Source organism: Myodes glareolus, chromosome 5 (assembly GCF_982192425.1).
Source record: "Myodes glareolus chromosome 5, mMyoGla1.1, whole genome shotgun sequence".
Taxonomy (NCBI): domain Eukaryota; kingdom Metazoa; phylum Chordata; class Mammalia; order Rodentia; family Cricetidae; genus Myodes; species Myodes glareolus.
The window spans coordinates 57,452,178-57,469,013 of NC_142030.1; the positions used below are offsets into that span (position 1 = coordinate 57,452,178).

General features: G+C 47.6%; 1 protein-coding gene and 1 long non-coding RNA gene across 2 annotated transcripts in view; one reads left to right on the top strand and one right to left on the bottom strand.

The window, feature by feature from the left end:
- Fam78b (family with sequence similarity 78 member B) overlaps window positions 1-5,669 on the bottom strand; it is an 89,311-nt gene extending 83,642 nt beyond the window's left edge. The window contains exon 1 of the mRNA XM_087906323.1: window positions 4,898-5,669. Within this exon, the coding sequence (XP_087762449.1) occupies window positions 4,898-5,160 (263 nt within the window). The 5' untranslated portion in view covers window positions 5,161-5,669. The remainder of the gene's footprint in view (window positions 1-4,897) is intronic.
- LOC148122089 (uncharacterized) overlaps window positions 4,850-16,836 on the top strand; it is a 33,637-nt gene continuing 21,650 nt past the window's right edge. The window contains exon 1 of the long non-coding RNA XR_015737888.1: window positions 4,850-4,966. This is a non-coding gene — a long non-coding RNA (uncharacterized LOC148122089). The remainder of the gene's footprint in view (window positions 4,967-16,836) is intronic.

A 16,836-nucleotide genomic window follows, 5' to 3' on the forward strand; every position in this document is an offset into this window, starting at 1 on the left:
ATCAACAGAAAGGAATTTAAGTGTAGAAATCTTAAGCCTGAGATACCTTTCCAACAGTCAAGCAGAGCCACACACAGATACACGTACCTTGCTGCATACCAGAGATGAAGCATCTCTGCCATCAGGGTGGATGGAATTACTGGGAGAAAGCACAGAATGAGAAGAGAAATATGTATTTTGAATAACATAGAGTAAGATTTATAAGAAGACAGAGGCCAGAGCAGCTGGAAAGAGTGGGGAAGCTAAAATCTGAGAGTAGTTAACTATGACAGAAAGCTGTCAGTCACGTGGAAAGGTGAGTGTCTTTCAATAGCAGGTCTATTGGAGTTAGAAACATGGACATTAAAAACTCAAAAGAAGTATGTTTCTCAATGGATAGAGAGCAGCTTGGATGGGAGCGAACAGGTCTAGATGGGAGGCTAGTGAGATGCTCGCCAGCTGCAGCAATGACGGAGTGGAGAGCAAGTAGACTCTCTTGCAGGTGAGATATGACCTCCTTAATTTCACCCAAGCTAAAGCTCTCCAGATTGGCTGGTCTGAGCTGACCATGGAAGACTCCCTTTACAATCCTAGAAGACAATGTAGGCAAGAGGCTCTCTAGCCACAGCCATTCCCCCATTTCAGCTCCACCTCACCCATCCTGGCAAGACAGCTTCTTCCTGTTCAAACTTCACCCAGGAAATCATTCGGGTTTTGAATTGAGCATTTGGGGCTGTTCTTCTGCCTCTGCCGGACAGCTTTTGCACACCCAAGAGGTATGAAGAAGACACAGAGAAACTCCTACCAACCCCTAGTGATGAAGAGCTGACCTTAACTTTTCCTTTTCTAGACGTTGCGTGATGCTTCCCAAGAGGCCCCAACCTACCTATGAGATTTCAGCCACTCCCGTCTGTGCACACTCCACACAGCCTAGTCCTTGCCCTTTAAAACACTTTCTTCCGCTGCCCCTGAACCTCTTGTTTCTCTGTTTTGGAACTAGTCCCCTCCCCTTGCCTTGGTGGATGTTCTCCATATTGTAGAGACCATCTAGAGACACTGTGCCTTCAGAAAACCCTTCCTGGTTCTTCTCAAGACGTTTTTCTCACCCCCAGCACAGTACTGGTTTCCCTGCTGCGAGGAGGCAACTACAAAAGCCATTGTTTGCTCTGTGGTGCTTGTAAGTCAGGACACATGGTAAGTTTGTGTTCACTGAGGGCTAACTGGGAAGCCAGCCGCTCTTCTTCATGGAGGAGGAAGACTTTGAACATTCTGCTGAAGACTGCATTAACCAGACTCAACTCAGAAAGAAGGAAGTGCCGCAAGTGGTCACCTGGCTCATCATAGTCACTTGGGGAAATACTAAATCACTTACATTCAAGTTCGAATTACAACATCATCGCCATCAACAACTTCAAATGTTCCTTTAGAAGTCTCCCCTTCAAAATGGAAATGAAATCCACGTTGGGATTCCATCCCACTCTGGTCAGATTGGCTATGATCAAGGGAAAACAATGACAATAAATGCTGGCAAGGATGTGGAGAAGGAAGACCCCATATTCAGTATTGGTGGGAGTGTAAACCTAGTATATCCATGATGGAAATCAGTATGACACTGTCTAAAAAGAATAAAATAAACTACTATATGAACTACCATACCATACAATACCACATCATACCATACCAACCATACTATACTATACCAACCATACCATACCAACCATACCATACCAACCATACCATACCATACCACAGAACCACATCACTCCTAGGCATATACCCAGAGGATTCTATATCCAACTACAGAGATATCTGCATATCCATGTCTGTTGCTGCATTATTCACAAGAAGAAGAAAATGGAACTAGCTCAGAATCCATCAGCAGAAGGATGGAGAATAAGAACGTGGTGCATAGATCCAGTGGAATTTTTACTTAACCATTAAGAGAATTAAAATGATGAAACCTGAAAGAAAATGGATGGATCTACAGAGTATCACCTTTAAAGTAAGGTGTCCTGACCTCAGAAAGAAAAAAACAAAATGAAACAAGCCTCCAGAACAACTACAACCCCTCCCCAAATTCTCATGTTCTCTCTTATAGACTATGAAACCTAGGTAGGAAGCCACAAGAGGGGAACAAGAACTATTGAGAAAGAGGGGGAAAGGTCAAAAGGTCAGATGTAACAGGAAAGTAGAAAGGAGGCTACAGGGGTCAAAAGGCACAGGAAGGGAAGAGGACTAGTGGGGGGGGCGAAGAGAAATGAGAACAAAAGTTTTGTTTGAAAAATGCCATAATGAAACCTAATTCTATGCTCTCCCTCCCTGGAGGAAGTTCAACATTTAAAGCACAAAGCCATGTTCTCTTTCAATCCTGAAACCAGCCGTTTCTTGCTGTTTTAGCTGCGGATTTAGTACTGCACAATTCCTTCGAAAATCTTGAAAAGGCACCTTTCTCACCCAAACTTCGCTGCGCCGCATTTTTGTGCCAGAGCGCTGGACTGGAGTGAAAATCCAGCCTGCAGTGTCTGCCGCTCGTGGCACTGGTGAAAGCAGTCAGGACAATCAACCAGCGGCAACAGAAACTTCTGTGCCATACGCGTTCCCATTAAAAAGTTTACATTGGCAAAGTTTTCAGTGCCTAAACATTCTGTAGAAACTGATTCAGGCTCCAAAGTGGCCCTAAACACATAGCAATTATTACAACCACAAAGAGATCGCTTGACTCTGGATACAGATCTATAATAATGCAATTTATGATTTCTTGGGGACTGTTCCTGCTTCCCTGCAAGAACAACACAGAAACCAGCAATCTTAAAATATCAGAACTAGAAGTTAAATGAAATGAGCGAAATTGTTCCAAACCCAAATGTAAGAATTCAGTAGGGTATGTCAAAGCACTATACTGTAAGGAATTCACGCCTGTGCAAATTGATTCCAAGGTAGACACACCCTCCCCTAGATAGAAAAAAGTTCTGCTATCATATGTTTGCAGCTCAACTTAACTTCTTTGGCAGGATATATTTAATAGAAGAAATTAGCATATATATGTATATTATATTGTATTTACTGATTTACAAGGGACTTGAGGCCAAAGAGGTCACTCCTGTGTAGTCATGGGAAATATGGGGCTGTTCCTGCTCAGTTCCTCCATGCTCCGTTTACTAAGGGATTCAGGCTTTGTGACTGTCTCCCGAAAGATTACTGCCTGCCCTGCCCCCGATCAGGGTGAGGCCAGGGGCATCAGATAGATGCCCTCTTCCCTAGCCAGGTTTTCTCTGACTTGGGTGAAAAGAGTGAGTTTCAAACAGGCCCAAACAAAACAAACAGTTCTAACACACACGTGTAAAGAAACAAAACAAACAGTTCTAACACACACGTGTAAAGAAAAAAAAAACCAGTCATTTCAGGTTGTATCTTTTTAGATGGAATGGTTCACCCAAAATACTATGTCCCCCATTTCTCTCACTTCCAAAAAGACGAGAACAAAGTGTGCTTAGGCGTATTGCAAAGCAGGGTTCACATTTCTTCACCACCAACCACTTTTCTCCACTGAGCTTTTATGCTTAAAGAGCAAAGTGCAAACTCTGGGAGGAAAAGGAAACAAAACGATCTGTCAAAATTCCTTTTAGCACCTATGACTAGTGTTAACTTACATGCTCTGAGAGTGCAAGAAAAAGCCCCAAGACGGCTGCTAAAAAGATGATTTGACCTTTTAAAACGAGAACTCCCCCATCCCATATCCATTTTAAATAGGTAAATCTTGAAAGCACCATAATTTTAGATTTAAGAAGTGAAATGAGGTTGAATTTCCAGAAAAGGGGTTTCCCTAAAGGCTACAAGCTGATAATTAGGGTGTTCTAGACTGACGCTGTAATAGGAGGCAGAATGCAGGCCCCAAATCTAGCCACCTATGGTCGCCAAGTGCACAGAGTCTCGTTCTGAAAAGGGACAGGCGGGCAGATGAAAATTTAGTAAGTAAAAAAGTCCGGAAGGCGACCTCCCAAAGCCTGCGGTTCCAGGGCAGGATGTCCGCCCCTGGTGGCGGCAGAGCCCTGGCGATCTAGGTGCACCGCAGCTGCCAAACCCTCAGCGCGCACCAACCAGCGCTGCTGAAGGAAGTTGGAGAGCTCCCAGCCAGCTGACTGGATTCGGCGGTGGGCGCCTGGGAATCCCTTCCAGCGCTGCAATTAGGAAAGTTTTGAAAAGTAAAGACCCCAGACAGTTGAAGGGACTCATCCTTTCCTTGAGCCTAAGAAACATCTCGTGCCGCACCAACCGGCTGCTAGCACAAGGCCACCAGTTCTGCCTGGCCCGGGAGTCTTCCAGCTTCCCACCACCCCAGAACTGGTCCTTGGGGCGCATCACTAGAGAGGCTCTCTGCCCGGCTGGAGGTTCCAGACCAAGATACCGCTATGCTCTCTGGCCTGGAGGGCGATAGCAGAATCTCTAACTCCTACTCGGACACCCTGTACCTTCTCTTCCAAGCCGGCTAGGTTTTCTCCAAAGGACGCACGACACAGACCATGCGCCCCCGGCACTTCACTCCTCTCCCCAAACTCTTCCAGGGGAGACCCACAAGCACAAACTGTGCCCCCAAACTCCCATGACACTCGCCAACCACCCCATCTTTGCCTCTCGAGCCCTCCTAGTTGCGTTCTTCCTGCCCCTCACTATCCTCTTCGCCTTTCTGAGGAAGTCAGAAGCAAAGAACAAGAAAATGCCTTCGCTAGGAGCCTCCCGTCACCCGCCCTGTCACTGAAACAAAAGCGCAGGGAGGAGGGAGGTGGGTGGGGAGGCGAGAGGAAGGTTCAGAGGGAGATGGGGACAACGGTAAGGGGGACTGGGAAGGGGACCGGAATGGAGAGCGGAGAGAGGGGCCAGGACCCCGCTCCCGCGCTGCGTGGCGTGGCCGGTCGCTTACATGCCCAGGTCGCTGTAGGTGTTGAAGAACTCCATCTGGTTGCACGCCTGGATCCAGCCCACCACCCAGGTCTCGTGGCGGGGGATGGGGGGCATGACCACGCGGGCCGAGGCTTTGAAGTAAGGGGTCTTGTAGCGCAGGACGATGGGCGAGGTCTCCTCGATGCGCGTGGGGCACTGGTCGATGGTGGCGCACACATCGTACACCACGATGTTCTCGCGCCGGATCCGCGCCTTGCAGGTGATGCTTTGGATACAGCCCATCCTGCCGCCCGGCGCCGGCGCGGCGCGGCGTGGGGCAGCGCGGGGGCCCGGCGCGGGCAGCCGCGGGCGCCCGTCACGCCGGCATGGCGACGCGCCGCTCGCTCCCGATCCAGCTCAGCTAGCGCCTAAGAGCGAGGAGCAACCGCCGCGGGGCATCCTCCGGGGAAGCCCCCTCCCCTTTCCGCGCGCTGGGTCGCGGCTGCCCCGACGCCCGCCCACGCCCGCCTCCTCGCTCTAGCAAGGGCGCGCGGAGCGTGCGCTCCTAGGAGGCGGCGGGCGCTCTCGCCGGCTCCCGCGCCCCGGCGGAGGGCAGGGAGGGGAGCGGCGCTGCGAGGAGTGCTGCCCACCCCGGGCCGGAGCCCCCCGCCCTTCGCCGGAGAGGAGGCGGCGGTGGCGGCGGCGGCATGGAGCTGCGAGAGGGTGGCGGCGGCAGCGCCCGGTCTGTCTGTTTCCGCGGCGGCAGCAGCAGCAGCCACCGCCGCCGCCGCCGCTGCATGAACCTCTGCACCGCGGCTGCCCCCCGCGTGCAGCGCACCCAGCGGCGGGCGAGCGGGCGGCCCGAGCGGCAGGCGGAGGCAGGCGGCGGCGGCCGAGACCGCGCTCTCTCCCGCCCCTCCCGGGAGTCGGACAGCGCCCACACTCCTGAACCCAGCCTCAGGGGTGTGGGGGGCGCCAGGGCGTCGTAGCTCTGGGTGGAGAGCCTGGCGGGCTAGGGCTGCGGGGGACGCGCTCCGCGGAAGAGACTGGCTGTACGCCATGAGTTTGTCCCTCTTCGGCTGCCGTCCGGGTTGGGGGGTGTGTGTGTGCAAGGGTGGGGGTGTTTAAAGGGCCGCTAGCTCCCGGGCGGGGCCCAGCACGTGGGGCTGAGCGGGGCGGGGACCCCGATAGGTGGCGCCCCGCGAGTGGTAGTGGGGTGCAGACACGGGACCCTATGTGTTGGGTGGGGCCGAGAGGGCGCGGCGCCGCTGTTCAGAGACCGGTGGGAAGCACAGCCGGGTTAGGGACTCCTGAAGGAGAGAACGTTTGAGGCAGCTGAGGAGCTGGAGAATCAGCTTTATCTGAGATTTATTTGTGATACAATTTGCTATAGTTGGGCGTGACCTCCTCCAGTATCCTATGCCGAGGAAGGCTGAAGTGTGGGCTCCAACAGTGGCACTAAATGGATTTACCTCTCTCCCTGGCCCGCCTTTCCCTCTAGTTATTAGAGTCTAGGAGCTTTTCTTTACCCCACTGTATTGAGAGTGGGTTCCTGAGAAATCCCGCTGGAGGCTGACCCAAAACCACGCAAATGCCAGTGCTGAGTCGAAGCGCGAGCTCAGCTTCCTCGTGGCCTGCTTTCATCCAACGTCTCCACACACCCTTAACACACTCTTTCATCAGAACAACACACACCGGGGGGATTGAAGCTCCTTGGGAAACACTGTCTTTTCAATGTCTCCCATCCCGAGATTGGTTGTGCTTAGCGCGATCATTTAGCTGGATCAGAATGTTTAGCTGCCTTCCTAAGGTTACCTAGGCCTGTTATGTACAAGGGGAAGTTCAGGACGGTATGGAACCGGGAGCATTAAAGAGTAGTAAACCATTCAGACCACAGAAAGCTGGGAATCTCAGGAATCCTTTCTTGGTTTTGCTTCTCTGGAAGTTGCATAGTGACCAGCACATGGACACTGTGATCTCAAGCGTCAAAGAGGAAGAATATTTAGCAGATTATTTTATCTATCTATCTATCTATCTATCTATCTATCTATCTATCTATCTATCTATTAACTTATTTATTTATTTTTACTATGCGTCTTCTCACATCGTTTAGAACCAGCGGCTTCTTTTAGCTTTTTTCTTCTCTCTCATGATCATTGCACATCTCCTGGATCTGGTACTCAAGTGAGGTCCTCTAACAGGCCCCCGGAGCCTGCTGGGGTTAGCCCTTGGTTAGAACAGGATATGATGAGTAATGGAAAAGTTGCCCGAGATCTAAAAGCAGCCTTCATCCTCGTCTTAGCTTTTCTGATACTTTGTTTTCTTCTTTGATGACATGGCTCATTTTATGATGTAGCCGAAGACCTCAATCACTGGTCCTTTTATTCAGCAAACATTTCCTGGTGACTTGGTGGAAGCCAAGTATTGTGCTAGGTACTAGAGACTCAGAGCTGATGGAAAGCCCATGGTTCACTTGAGAAGGTAAATCTGCTAACAGGTTGTTACAGTCGTCTGTGAGCCGCTGTAATGGGAAAATATACCCAGTGCCTTGGGGGGCCAGACAGGAGAGATTTGTACATGGCTCTACTGAAAAATGACAATTGAATTCGCTCCTGAAGGACTGATGGAGGCTGGCCAAGAAGAGATTAGTGTGAAGGGAGACAGAAGAGAGTGTCAAAAGTAAATGCATTGAGATGTGAGAGAACCGGGGCGCCCTTGGGGAGGAACGGCTAGTAGTCCACGTATTTCTCAGTGTTATGTGTGGGCCATGGGCTTCAGATCTCTGTCCCCAAACCAGTTATTGGTACAGAAGCTGATCTTCAGAAGGAGCCGATGAAAGCAAGTTCACAATTTTGGGCGGGGTGGGGGGAGGTGACGACTCTGTATCACTGTGGAGACTAGATCCAGGCAAGATTTTAGTATCTGTGTTGACAGATGATTTGGCCTGGAGTTAGGGGAGAGCTATGGGGCTGCAGAGGCCTGGCTGCATCTGAGAGTCATTAGGAGGAAAATTTGATTACTCAGTGATTGATTAGTGTTAGAGAGAGGTCTGGGCCACCTATTGGGTTTTCCAGCTTTGGCAATCAAGCACGTGATCAGAAGACAAAGGTAGGAATATGCGGGGGGTTTTGAGTCAAATCCTGTTAGGTTGGAGGTGCTCCAGAGCCTGTTTGGGGGAGGGAGCCAGAGTTGGAGTTTCAGTGGTTAGTCCCTTCTAGGAAACAGACTCAAAGGAAAACACGTAGCTGGAGAATCAGGTTATCATTCTCATTTGAATAATTTGTCAGTCTGTAGTTGTGCGGATAAATGTCTCCATTGTCTTCTGGCAGCACAAGCCAAGACGCCATAGATGGGAAGGGCATGTTAGCTGTCTTCAACTTGTAGAAAAATTGTGTAAGGGGGAATCTTTTTATTTTCAAAACCCAAACTAAGACTTGGTTGTATCTAGTAGAGTGCCAATAAAATCTACTATCTGCAGACTTTGATCCAGGACTCTCTGGAAGCACTCACCAGTGACCTTGGTGAGTTTCCAGAATCATGAATGTCATCATGACATACACTTTCAACCATAAATACAGTAAGCTGTAGTCATAAAATGTAAGGAGTGCTTTCAGACTCTTAATGGTTCTATAAATATGGGATTATGATATTTTCTAAAGGTATTTAAATAAAAATTGCAATTTCAAATAAACTTATTTCATTACATTGTATCGTTACCTTATCAACCGCATCATTAACTGAGTCTGCAAGAAAAAAAAAAGACTCAGTGTGCGACTGTACTGTGCAGATGTCAACAGAAGAGCATCGTGAACTGTAGGGAGACACAAATGCCAGGTGTTGAGTGTGCTCCCCTCGCTGCATATGTGCCCGGCAGGGACTCCTCAGCCTCCTGGAAGTCCATTTAAATTTATGTCTCAGCAAATTACTTCACGACATAGACCTTTCTGGTCATCCAGTGGGGACCGTTACCCTCTCCCAGCTGCCGGTAGTGCAGATGGAGCACTCACAGGTTCAACAGCTTCTCTGTGAGACTCTGCTGTGTTTCCCGCTCCCCATTTTCTGGTGTTGGGGATCTACTCTAGGACCGCTGAATTCTAGGCAAGTGCCCTGCTTCTGCACTACACCCAGGCCCTTCCGTGTTTTCACATGGGTCTCCCTTGCCTCCGGCAGCGCCACACCTACCTTTGCTGGTGGCCTTCATGTGGTTCATAGTGTTTGCTCACACCATCTTTTGAAGTAGGCAGTCTCCTCTTCAGGAGAAGGTGCTCTCATACTCTGAAACCCAGTTCAGTGTCTGGTATTCAGTCAGCATTTACAAATTAAATCTGTTCTTGGAAATACAATGAAACCTTATTTCCCATCCCTCCTGGACAACCCCTGCAAGCTGCTCTATTACCTACAGTAAGGATGCCTTTGGATCCTGATTCTTTCTCATCCCACTGGGTTTTCAGTATGATCGCCTGATGTTAACTGATGTAAGTTGTCGGGAAGATTATCAATTCTGGGTCCCCAAACTTGGAAAAACTCCAATGACAAGACTGTGACAACAATCACTCCTTATGCATAACTTCATTGGAGCTTATTCTCTGGGTGCGGCACACAAACGCTCCTTTGTAGTCCAAGCTTGTCATGTCCCGGGTAGGACAGAGCTCCTCAGTTCCCTAGCTGGGGCCCTCCAGCATGTTCTGAGGGATTCCAGCTTGGGTTCCTCGGCCGCAGTGACCCTGTGCTCTGACTTTTCCCAAGGGGGAGATCTCTGACTTTACTTTTCCTATTGATTGAGTCATTGCTCATTGTCAAGCATGCTTTTTAGAAATTACGGGTCACAAAGGCCTATCTTCTTGTGAACCTTGGCAGGAATTTCCAGAAACTGAAGAACAGACTACCAAAAGTTGAGGAATTGTCTCTGAAACTGTTAAAAAGGGAGATGGATTCCAATCTGGTTGAGACGGCCTGAAGACAGGCAGGCAAGGGGCTGGATGAAGCATAGGGAAGGCGAGTCACAGTTCCATTTAGGTTTATTACTTTGTGGGCTGTGACTTTAGGGCCAGAGTGATCAGATTTTCTTCCAGGCAGGGTAAAAAAGCTCAGCATGGACTGTCCCATGATCATAGGCTTGGGCTTTACTGCATCACTTAACCTGAGATGCAGGGCTGCTCAGTCTCCAGGTCTCTGTTACCCTAGGCTCTGTAAAGCTCACAGAGATGTGATCTGACTTCTTCTTGTGCTGTCAAAGGTCCTGTTTCTGACATTTTTTTTTTTGAGGCAGGATTTTTCTGTAGCTTTGGAGCCTATCCTGGAACTAGGTCTGTAGACCAGGTTGGCCTCAAACTCACAGAGATTCGCTTGCCTCTGCCTCCCGAGTGCTGGGATTAAAGGTGTGTGCCACCATCACATGGCTGTTTCTGACTCTCTTAAAACCCTTTTCTTAGTTCTTATCTGTATAACATTATCTCTTCCTCCAAGCCCAGACTCTTACTCCCTGTTGATTTCCCTCGGTTTCTGACAATTTCCTAAGGGGCTCTCCTGGAGTCTCTCAGGACTTTCAACCATGATATTGGATTTGGCTGTTACTGTCATGGGTGTCTTTTGTGTTTGTCCCTCCAGCCAGGCATTTCTTTTCAATTCCAGGCAAGTGCTCCACTCTACCTGCTAGATGTTCGAGTGTCTTGACACTCCTGCTATATTACTGAATTGATATCCTCTTCCAGTTGGCTAATGCCTCCTCTGATAACTGTTTCTGGCTGAAGTTCCCATTGTCTCCTCAGTATTGAAACCCTAAACCAATCTAGAGTTCTCAATCTCCATTCCCCGACTCTTTTCTAGCTCATCAGACTTCCACCAGGGACAAACGAGACACAGGCTGATTGGGATCCCTCAATAGGACACTGAGAACCACCCTGGCTTTCTGTCTCTCCATTTCCCACCCGCCCTGGCCCTTGACTCAAGCAGATGACCCACCTTTCCTGTAAGAGCCCCTTTCTCCATTTTCGCCCTGTCCTTTGACTGTGTGCTCCAATCCTAGCCCGTGAAGACTGCTTGACTGAATATGTTGGGCGATGTGAGGTGTGGGCAGGCGGAAAGCCCCCAATCCCTGCCTGTAGGAATGTCAAGAGTGATCCGACCACCCCAGAGAAGAAGCCTCCAGCAACAGCTGCTCCATTTTTTTTTTTTTAAAAAATATCATTTCCAAATTTGAAGGGGTAAGCTATAAACTAGTTATACAGGTGTGGCCTCGGTGGGACGGCCACTTACAGATAGATCTAGGTTTGTAGACAACCTCAGTAGAAGGTAGATACCTTCTCTAAATTCCCTTGGGCTGTTCACGGTCCCTCCTCTCATCATTCCACCCCTCTTCCTGCACCGTTAGGTTTTTCAGCCAAACACTCACTGTGGACAAGTAGGCATTGCCGTGACTGCTCCTCATAAACCAGGTGGTGAGATTTAGCTTTAGGATTTTCCAGCTCAGTGCTCAGCAATGACACCTCTGTATCTGCTCCTCATTAGCAGAGGAGATAGGAGGCCACCCACTCCTCCGACACTTAGCCATGCCAGGGAAGCCTCAATTTCAGGCTGAACATGACCTAGAGCCTCACAGACACAGTGTTCATTTGAGTCTGGTCCTGGCCACGGTCTCCATCCCTACCTCTCACCCTCACGTCTAGGACCAGCTTCTTTCTGACTCTTCTGAGCCACTCAGTTGGTTTTCCCTCGTTTCTCTTTCTCCAGTACCCCCAAACTATTACCCGTATGTGCAAGAGTACATGTTCATACGTGCAACATGAGTGTGCACATGCATGTACGTGTGTACATGTGAATACCAGAGTTCCATTTGGGGTGTCTTCCTCAGTTTCTCCCCATCTTATTTTTTTGAGACAGGATCTCTTACTGAACCTGGAACTCACTGAGGTGGCAGGATTGGCTGGATAGCGAACTCCGGGATCAGTTTCTGTCTCTATAGTGTCAAGGTTAGCAATATGTGCTGATCCGCCCAGCTTTATCCGTGAGTACTGGGGACCTGAAGGTCTTCACAATTGTAAGCAGATACCTTGCCAACTGAGCCATCTCCAGCCCCCTGAAACTATTTTTTATACTGTAACTGACAAGGACCTTTTTAAAAACAGTTCAGTTTTTAAAAACAATTACATTGTTTATTTTGAAAAAAATCTACAAATACATGTCAATGATTTCCCACTGCTTTGGAGACCTCAGAGGACTGTGACTATGATGAGATCCTTTATGATGTGGCTCCTGGCTGCCCATCTGCCTCCCCAGGCACCATCTTCTGTCTTTTCTACTCCATCTGGACATTTTCCCTAGTCCATGATGTTGATTGACTCAAGCTGCATCCCTCCTCTAGGCCTTCGGGAAGGTTCTGTTTCCTGATAGGTCATTCTTCCTTCTTGTCCTTTCCAATCTCCGACCTCCAGCCTCTGCCCTTCACTTAGCTAACTCAGCCTTTGAAGCTCAACCCACCAATGCCACACACATTTTAATTTCCTAGACCCAGCTTGGAGTCACCATGGTGAGCTTCTGATGGTCCCACATCTCTTCCTCACCTCAGCATCCTCTGGCTTGATTATTTAATTATGACTTACCTTTCTTGCAAAATTAGAAGCTCTGTAATGGTAGGGACAATTTTTTTTAAAAAAAAATCTTCTATTGCTTCTCTAGCTTTTATAACAATGATGGGTAAATAGTCGCCAGTCTGTGGACAGCCAAGGCTATATCATGAGACTCTGTTATGAAAAAAAAAGTCCCACATGGACCTCAGTCTAGGTTAAGTAAATACAGCATAAAGGCGACAATCTTTGTGAACCTTTACCATTGGTGTTTGTAATTATATTTTATTACTGCTGCAAGCAGTTGATTTATGAACAGAAAGAAAACCCAAATCACATTATAATAAAGGAAATGAGCAGTGTAGAGAAAAAAATACACAGAAGGGAAAGAGAAAACCCGAGATTCTCTTTAAATTAAGTATTGTATTTACCGGAATAGAAACTAATTTTATCCGAATCAGTTCAATAACTATCATCTACAGTGGAGGCGAAATATCATTAGTGTTCACACTTCCTGAGGAAAGTGAGGAGAACGCTCAGAATCCTGTACTGACACAAGACAAACCCTGTGCAGGTCACACATTGCAATTCTATTTCACAGACCTCCCGTGGAGCTGTATGGAGAAGTCCATGCTGTTTCCCTAAAATGTTCGAAACACAATTGATTGTATCTTAAAATAGGACCGCAGCCCAGCACCAGGAACGGTAATGGAAAATGGTGTCTCGGAGGCTTTGGGTCTTTCAGTTAACAAAGAATCAGCGGTGACATGGCCTCCTTTGGATGCCTCAGTCCCCTCGTTTGTACTCACAATTAAAAATAGCCATCTTCATGGCTGTCTCTGGATCCCCCCCATTTTGTCATGGGAAATGCCTTGACAGCTACTTGGTAGCCTGCTGAGGGCCCCAACTCTTCCAGGGGTGCTACTCTTTCTCACCCACGGCACACCCGCATTCACTGACAGTTATTGCAGAGAATTTAAGACCCAGGTTTGTTTGTTTTAGTTTCTTTAAGCTGCTACTAAGTGTTCCCAGATGAATTTTGAGAGTGGGACGAGAGCAGAGCAAGAAGACAAAGGAGAGGTCACCAGTATTGTAGCAAATACTGAGGGTCATCAGTTCACAAAAAGAAGTTTACTTCGACTCAGGATTGGTTAGCTTGTTGTTTTTGGTTTAACATATCAGTATATGACATATTAGCATGACATATCAGTAGTGTATCTTGGAGCAAAATCAGGGACTCAAGATTTTGGCCTTTGAAGGGACAGTTAAGATCCAAATATAGCTTATCCCAAAATGAATGGGGAAACCCACTCCTTGCAAAGAAGTTCTGAGGCTCAGTTTTAAGAGGTTTATTTACACACACACACACACACACATGCACAGAGACACACACACACAGGAGCTACTCTGTTTCTCCAAATTTGAGCCAATATTCCTTACACTAAAAAGTGCTTCCCCCTCTCTTTCTTCCTCCTGCCCTCTAGCTTAAAGAATAAGATTGAGTTCATGTCTGAATCGATTTCAATTCTAGGATAAAGATGTGGGAACAATTATGACTGACAGTAGAGTTCAAGTGTTGAGAAGTGACAGGAAGACAGATTCAGAGGAGACTGGAGAACTGAAGTTCCCTAACAGCAACAGAAATCTTACAAAGGGGAATGGGTTTTCTGTGGGCTTGTGTTGGGCACTTGAGCCAACACAATTCTTCCTCCAGGTGAAGGGAGAGACACAAAGCAGGGGAAGTACAAAACACAGCACAAAAGCAGACTTCTTGACAAGCACTTACTCTTGGAGTGAGTACCTTCATTACCACAGGCAACTGCCTTGGGATAATTTCTTTCTGCGGCTTCTTTATACATATGACACATGTGGAAGGCTTTATAAGTGCTACGTGTCCCCGTTTTAAGGAGCTTTAATGCACGGTCTGCCGTGTCCCCAGACTTGGGTGTTAGTGATGGTTAATACTGCCTGTCAACCGGATGCATCTGAAATCACCTGAAACACAAGCTTTGGGGAACTCCCGAGAGGGATTTTCTTGATCATGTTATCTGAAAGCAGGAAAGCCACCCTACATGTGGGAGGTATCTTCTATGGTTTTTCTAGATAGAAAGGCATGAACGAAGGAAGCTTTGCTCTTCGCTTTTTGCTTTATGACTTTTGGCCCTCACTCACACTGTCTAATTTATCTGTCCCGTTGCTGTGGAATTCATTCACCAATACCAGCACTATTTTTTGGGGGGGCGGGGGAGGTGCTAAAATAAACTGAAGCCCAGTGGCAATCCAGGAATCTTCCAGGCCTATAGTGTCAGATTAGGACTTCCTGGCACAATGAGAGACACATCAAACAAGAACAGAGGGACCACTCAGGAACACCGGACAGGATCAGGGATTCCCCACCATCACTGAGGTGGATTGCATGATTATGGTAGACCTTGTGGGCTGTGCCTTGAGTTGAGAGAGTGGCTAGGATGTGGAACAGGAAAGACTCAGTGGGTAGTTGGCCTGTTTATGATGCGGGAGAATTGTCTGTATTCTTTCAATCATATTTTAACAAAACGCTGATTGGTCAGGCAGGCAGTATAGGTGGGAAAGCCAGACAGGAAGTAGAGGTAGAGCAAAGAGACTGGGAGTATTCTGAGAAGCAGGAAGCTCCCTCTCCAGTTCTGCACAGACCACCGAAGAGGCAGGATGTAAACTGCCCAGCTGAGAAAGGTACTGAGCCGTGTGGCTAACGTAGATAAGGATAATGGGGTAACTTAAGTTATAAGAGCTAATAAGTAGCCTGACCAAATGGGCCAATCAGCTTTATAACTTATAGAGAGCTCTGTGTGATTGATTTTCTCTGGGACTTGCCGGTTGTGGGGTACTGGGCGGGAACAGATATCCCAACAAGCCGGCCCTCATGTTACAGATGGTGCCCAACGTGGATAACTGAATTCACAGAAAGTTTGGGAATGAACAGAGTAAAGCACGGTTTCTTGGTAGCAGCAATTTCTCAGGTCTGCTCTGCTTGCTAGAGGCAAGCAAGCGCTCTCATCTAAGAGAGGCTTCCTGACTCAGCTTTAGCTGCAAAACCTTGCAGCTCTTTTAAAAGGTCCTGCCACAAGACACTTAAATGGTGTTGATGAAAAGCTGAACACATGCTTTTCAGTTTTCAGCCATAGTAGGAAAAAAGCTGCGCCATTTTAAAATGCTGGCTTTCTGGGCTGTCCCGCCAGGGCAAACTCTGACTCTTTCAGGCAGGCAGTCTGACTGAGTGTGGTCTGTGAGCAGAATGCTGCAGCTTGCTTGCTGGCAGGGACCTTGAAACGCCATAGAGTTGTGGCAGTGAACACAGCTCTGGCTGGTATCTCCGCCATGAGGCTGGAAAGCTAAAGAATGGGCTGGATCTAGCCGACAAAGCCACGGCTTTCTGTATTGTTTTGTAAAATAAAGAGTCATGTGGTCAGAAAAAGAGAGACATACAGTAAAGAGAGATTCAAAGACGAAGAAAACCTCTAACTGGTTTACAATGTGTTAAAAATATATGCAGGCTAAAAGTTAAAGTTCTTAAAGTTAAAAGGAAAGAAAGAGAGTAGTTGGGTGTGGTGGTACACATCTTTAATCCCAATGCCTGGGAGGCAGAGGTAGGTTGACCTCTGTGACTTCAAGGGGCAGAGGTAGATTGATCTCTGTGACTTTAAGGTGTGGTGGCACATACCTTTAAACCCAATGCCTGGGAGGCAGAGGCAGGTAGATCTCTGAGTTCAAGGTGTGGTAGCATGCACCTTTAATCCCAGCACTGGGGAGGCAGAGACAGACAGATCTCTGTGAGTTCAAGGACAGCCTGGTCTCCAGAGTTATTCCAGGACAAAGATATACAAAGAACCTGTCTCAAAAAGTAAAAGTAAAAATAAAATAAATACAGGTTAAAGACACATAAAGATGGAAAATACACAGAGAATCTTGATACTGTATGTCATTATGCTCTCTTTGAATTGTTTGAATGCTAAGGAAGGAGAAACAGCTGCTAAAAGACTTTTGTTTATAAATGCTGCTGAACTAACCCAAGGTATTTTGAAAATACCTTGGCTTTAAAACTGAAGTCAAAAGGTATGTTACTTTGGAGAAGAGATTTTGCTTTTGTTTGCACAGAAAATGAGAGACTGTGGATTCATTCTGAGTTAAGAAACATCCAGTTTGACAAAGGATGGCCACCCGAGAAATCCCCAGTAGGAACAGATGACCCAGATGTCTGAGTTCTACATCCAGAACAGATTCAAGACTGCTGCCTGAGATGATCAAGACTCACAGGATACTCCAGTCAGGACTTGATTATAACTCTAAATTTTCTTTAGGTCCACATAAGATTATCAGCGCCCCCAACCAGCAGGAAGTAGCCTGAAATACTATGCCCACATTCCCAACAAATGGACTA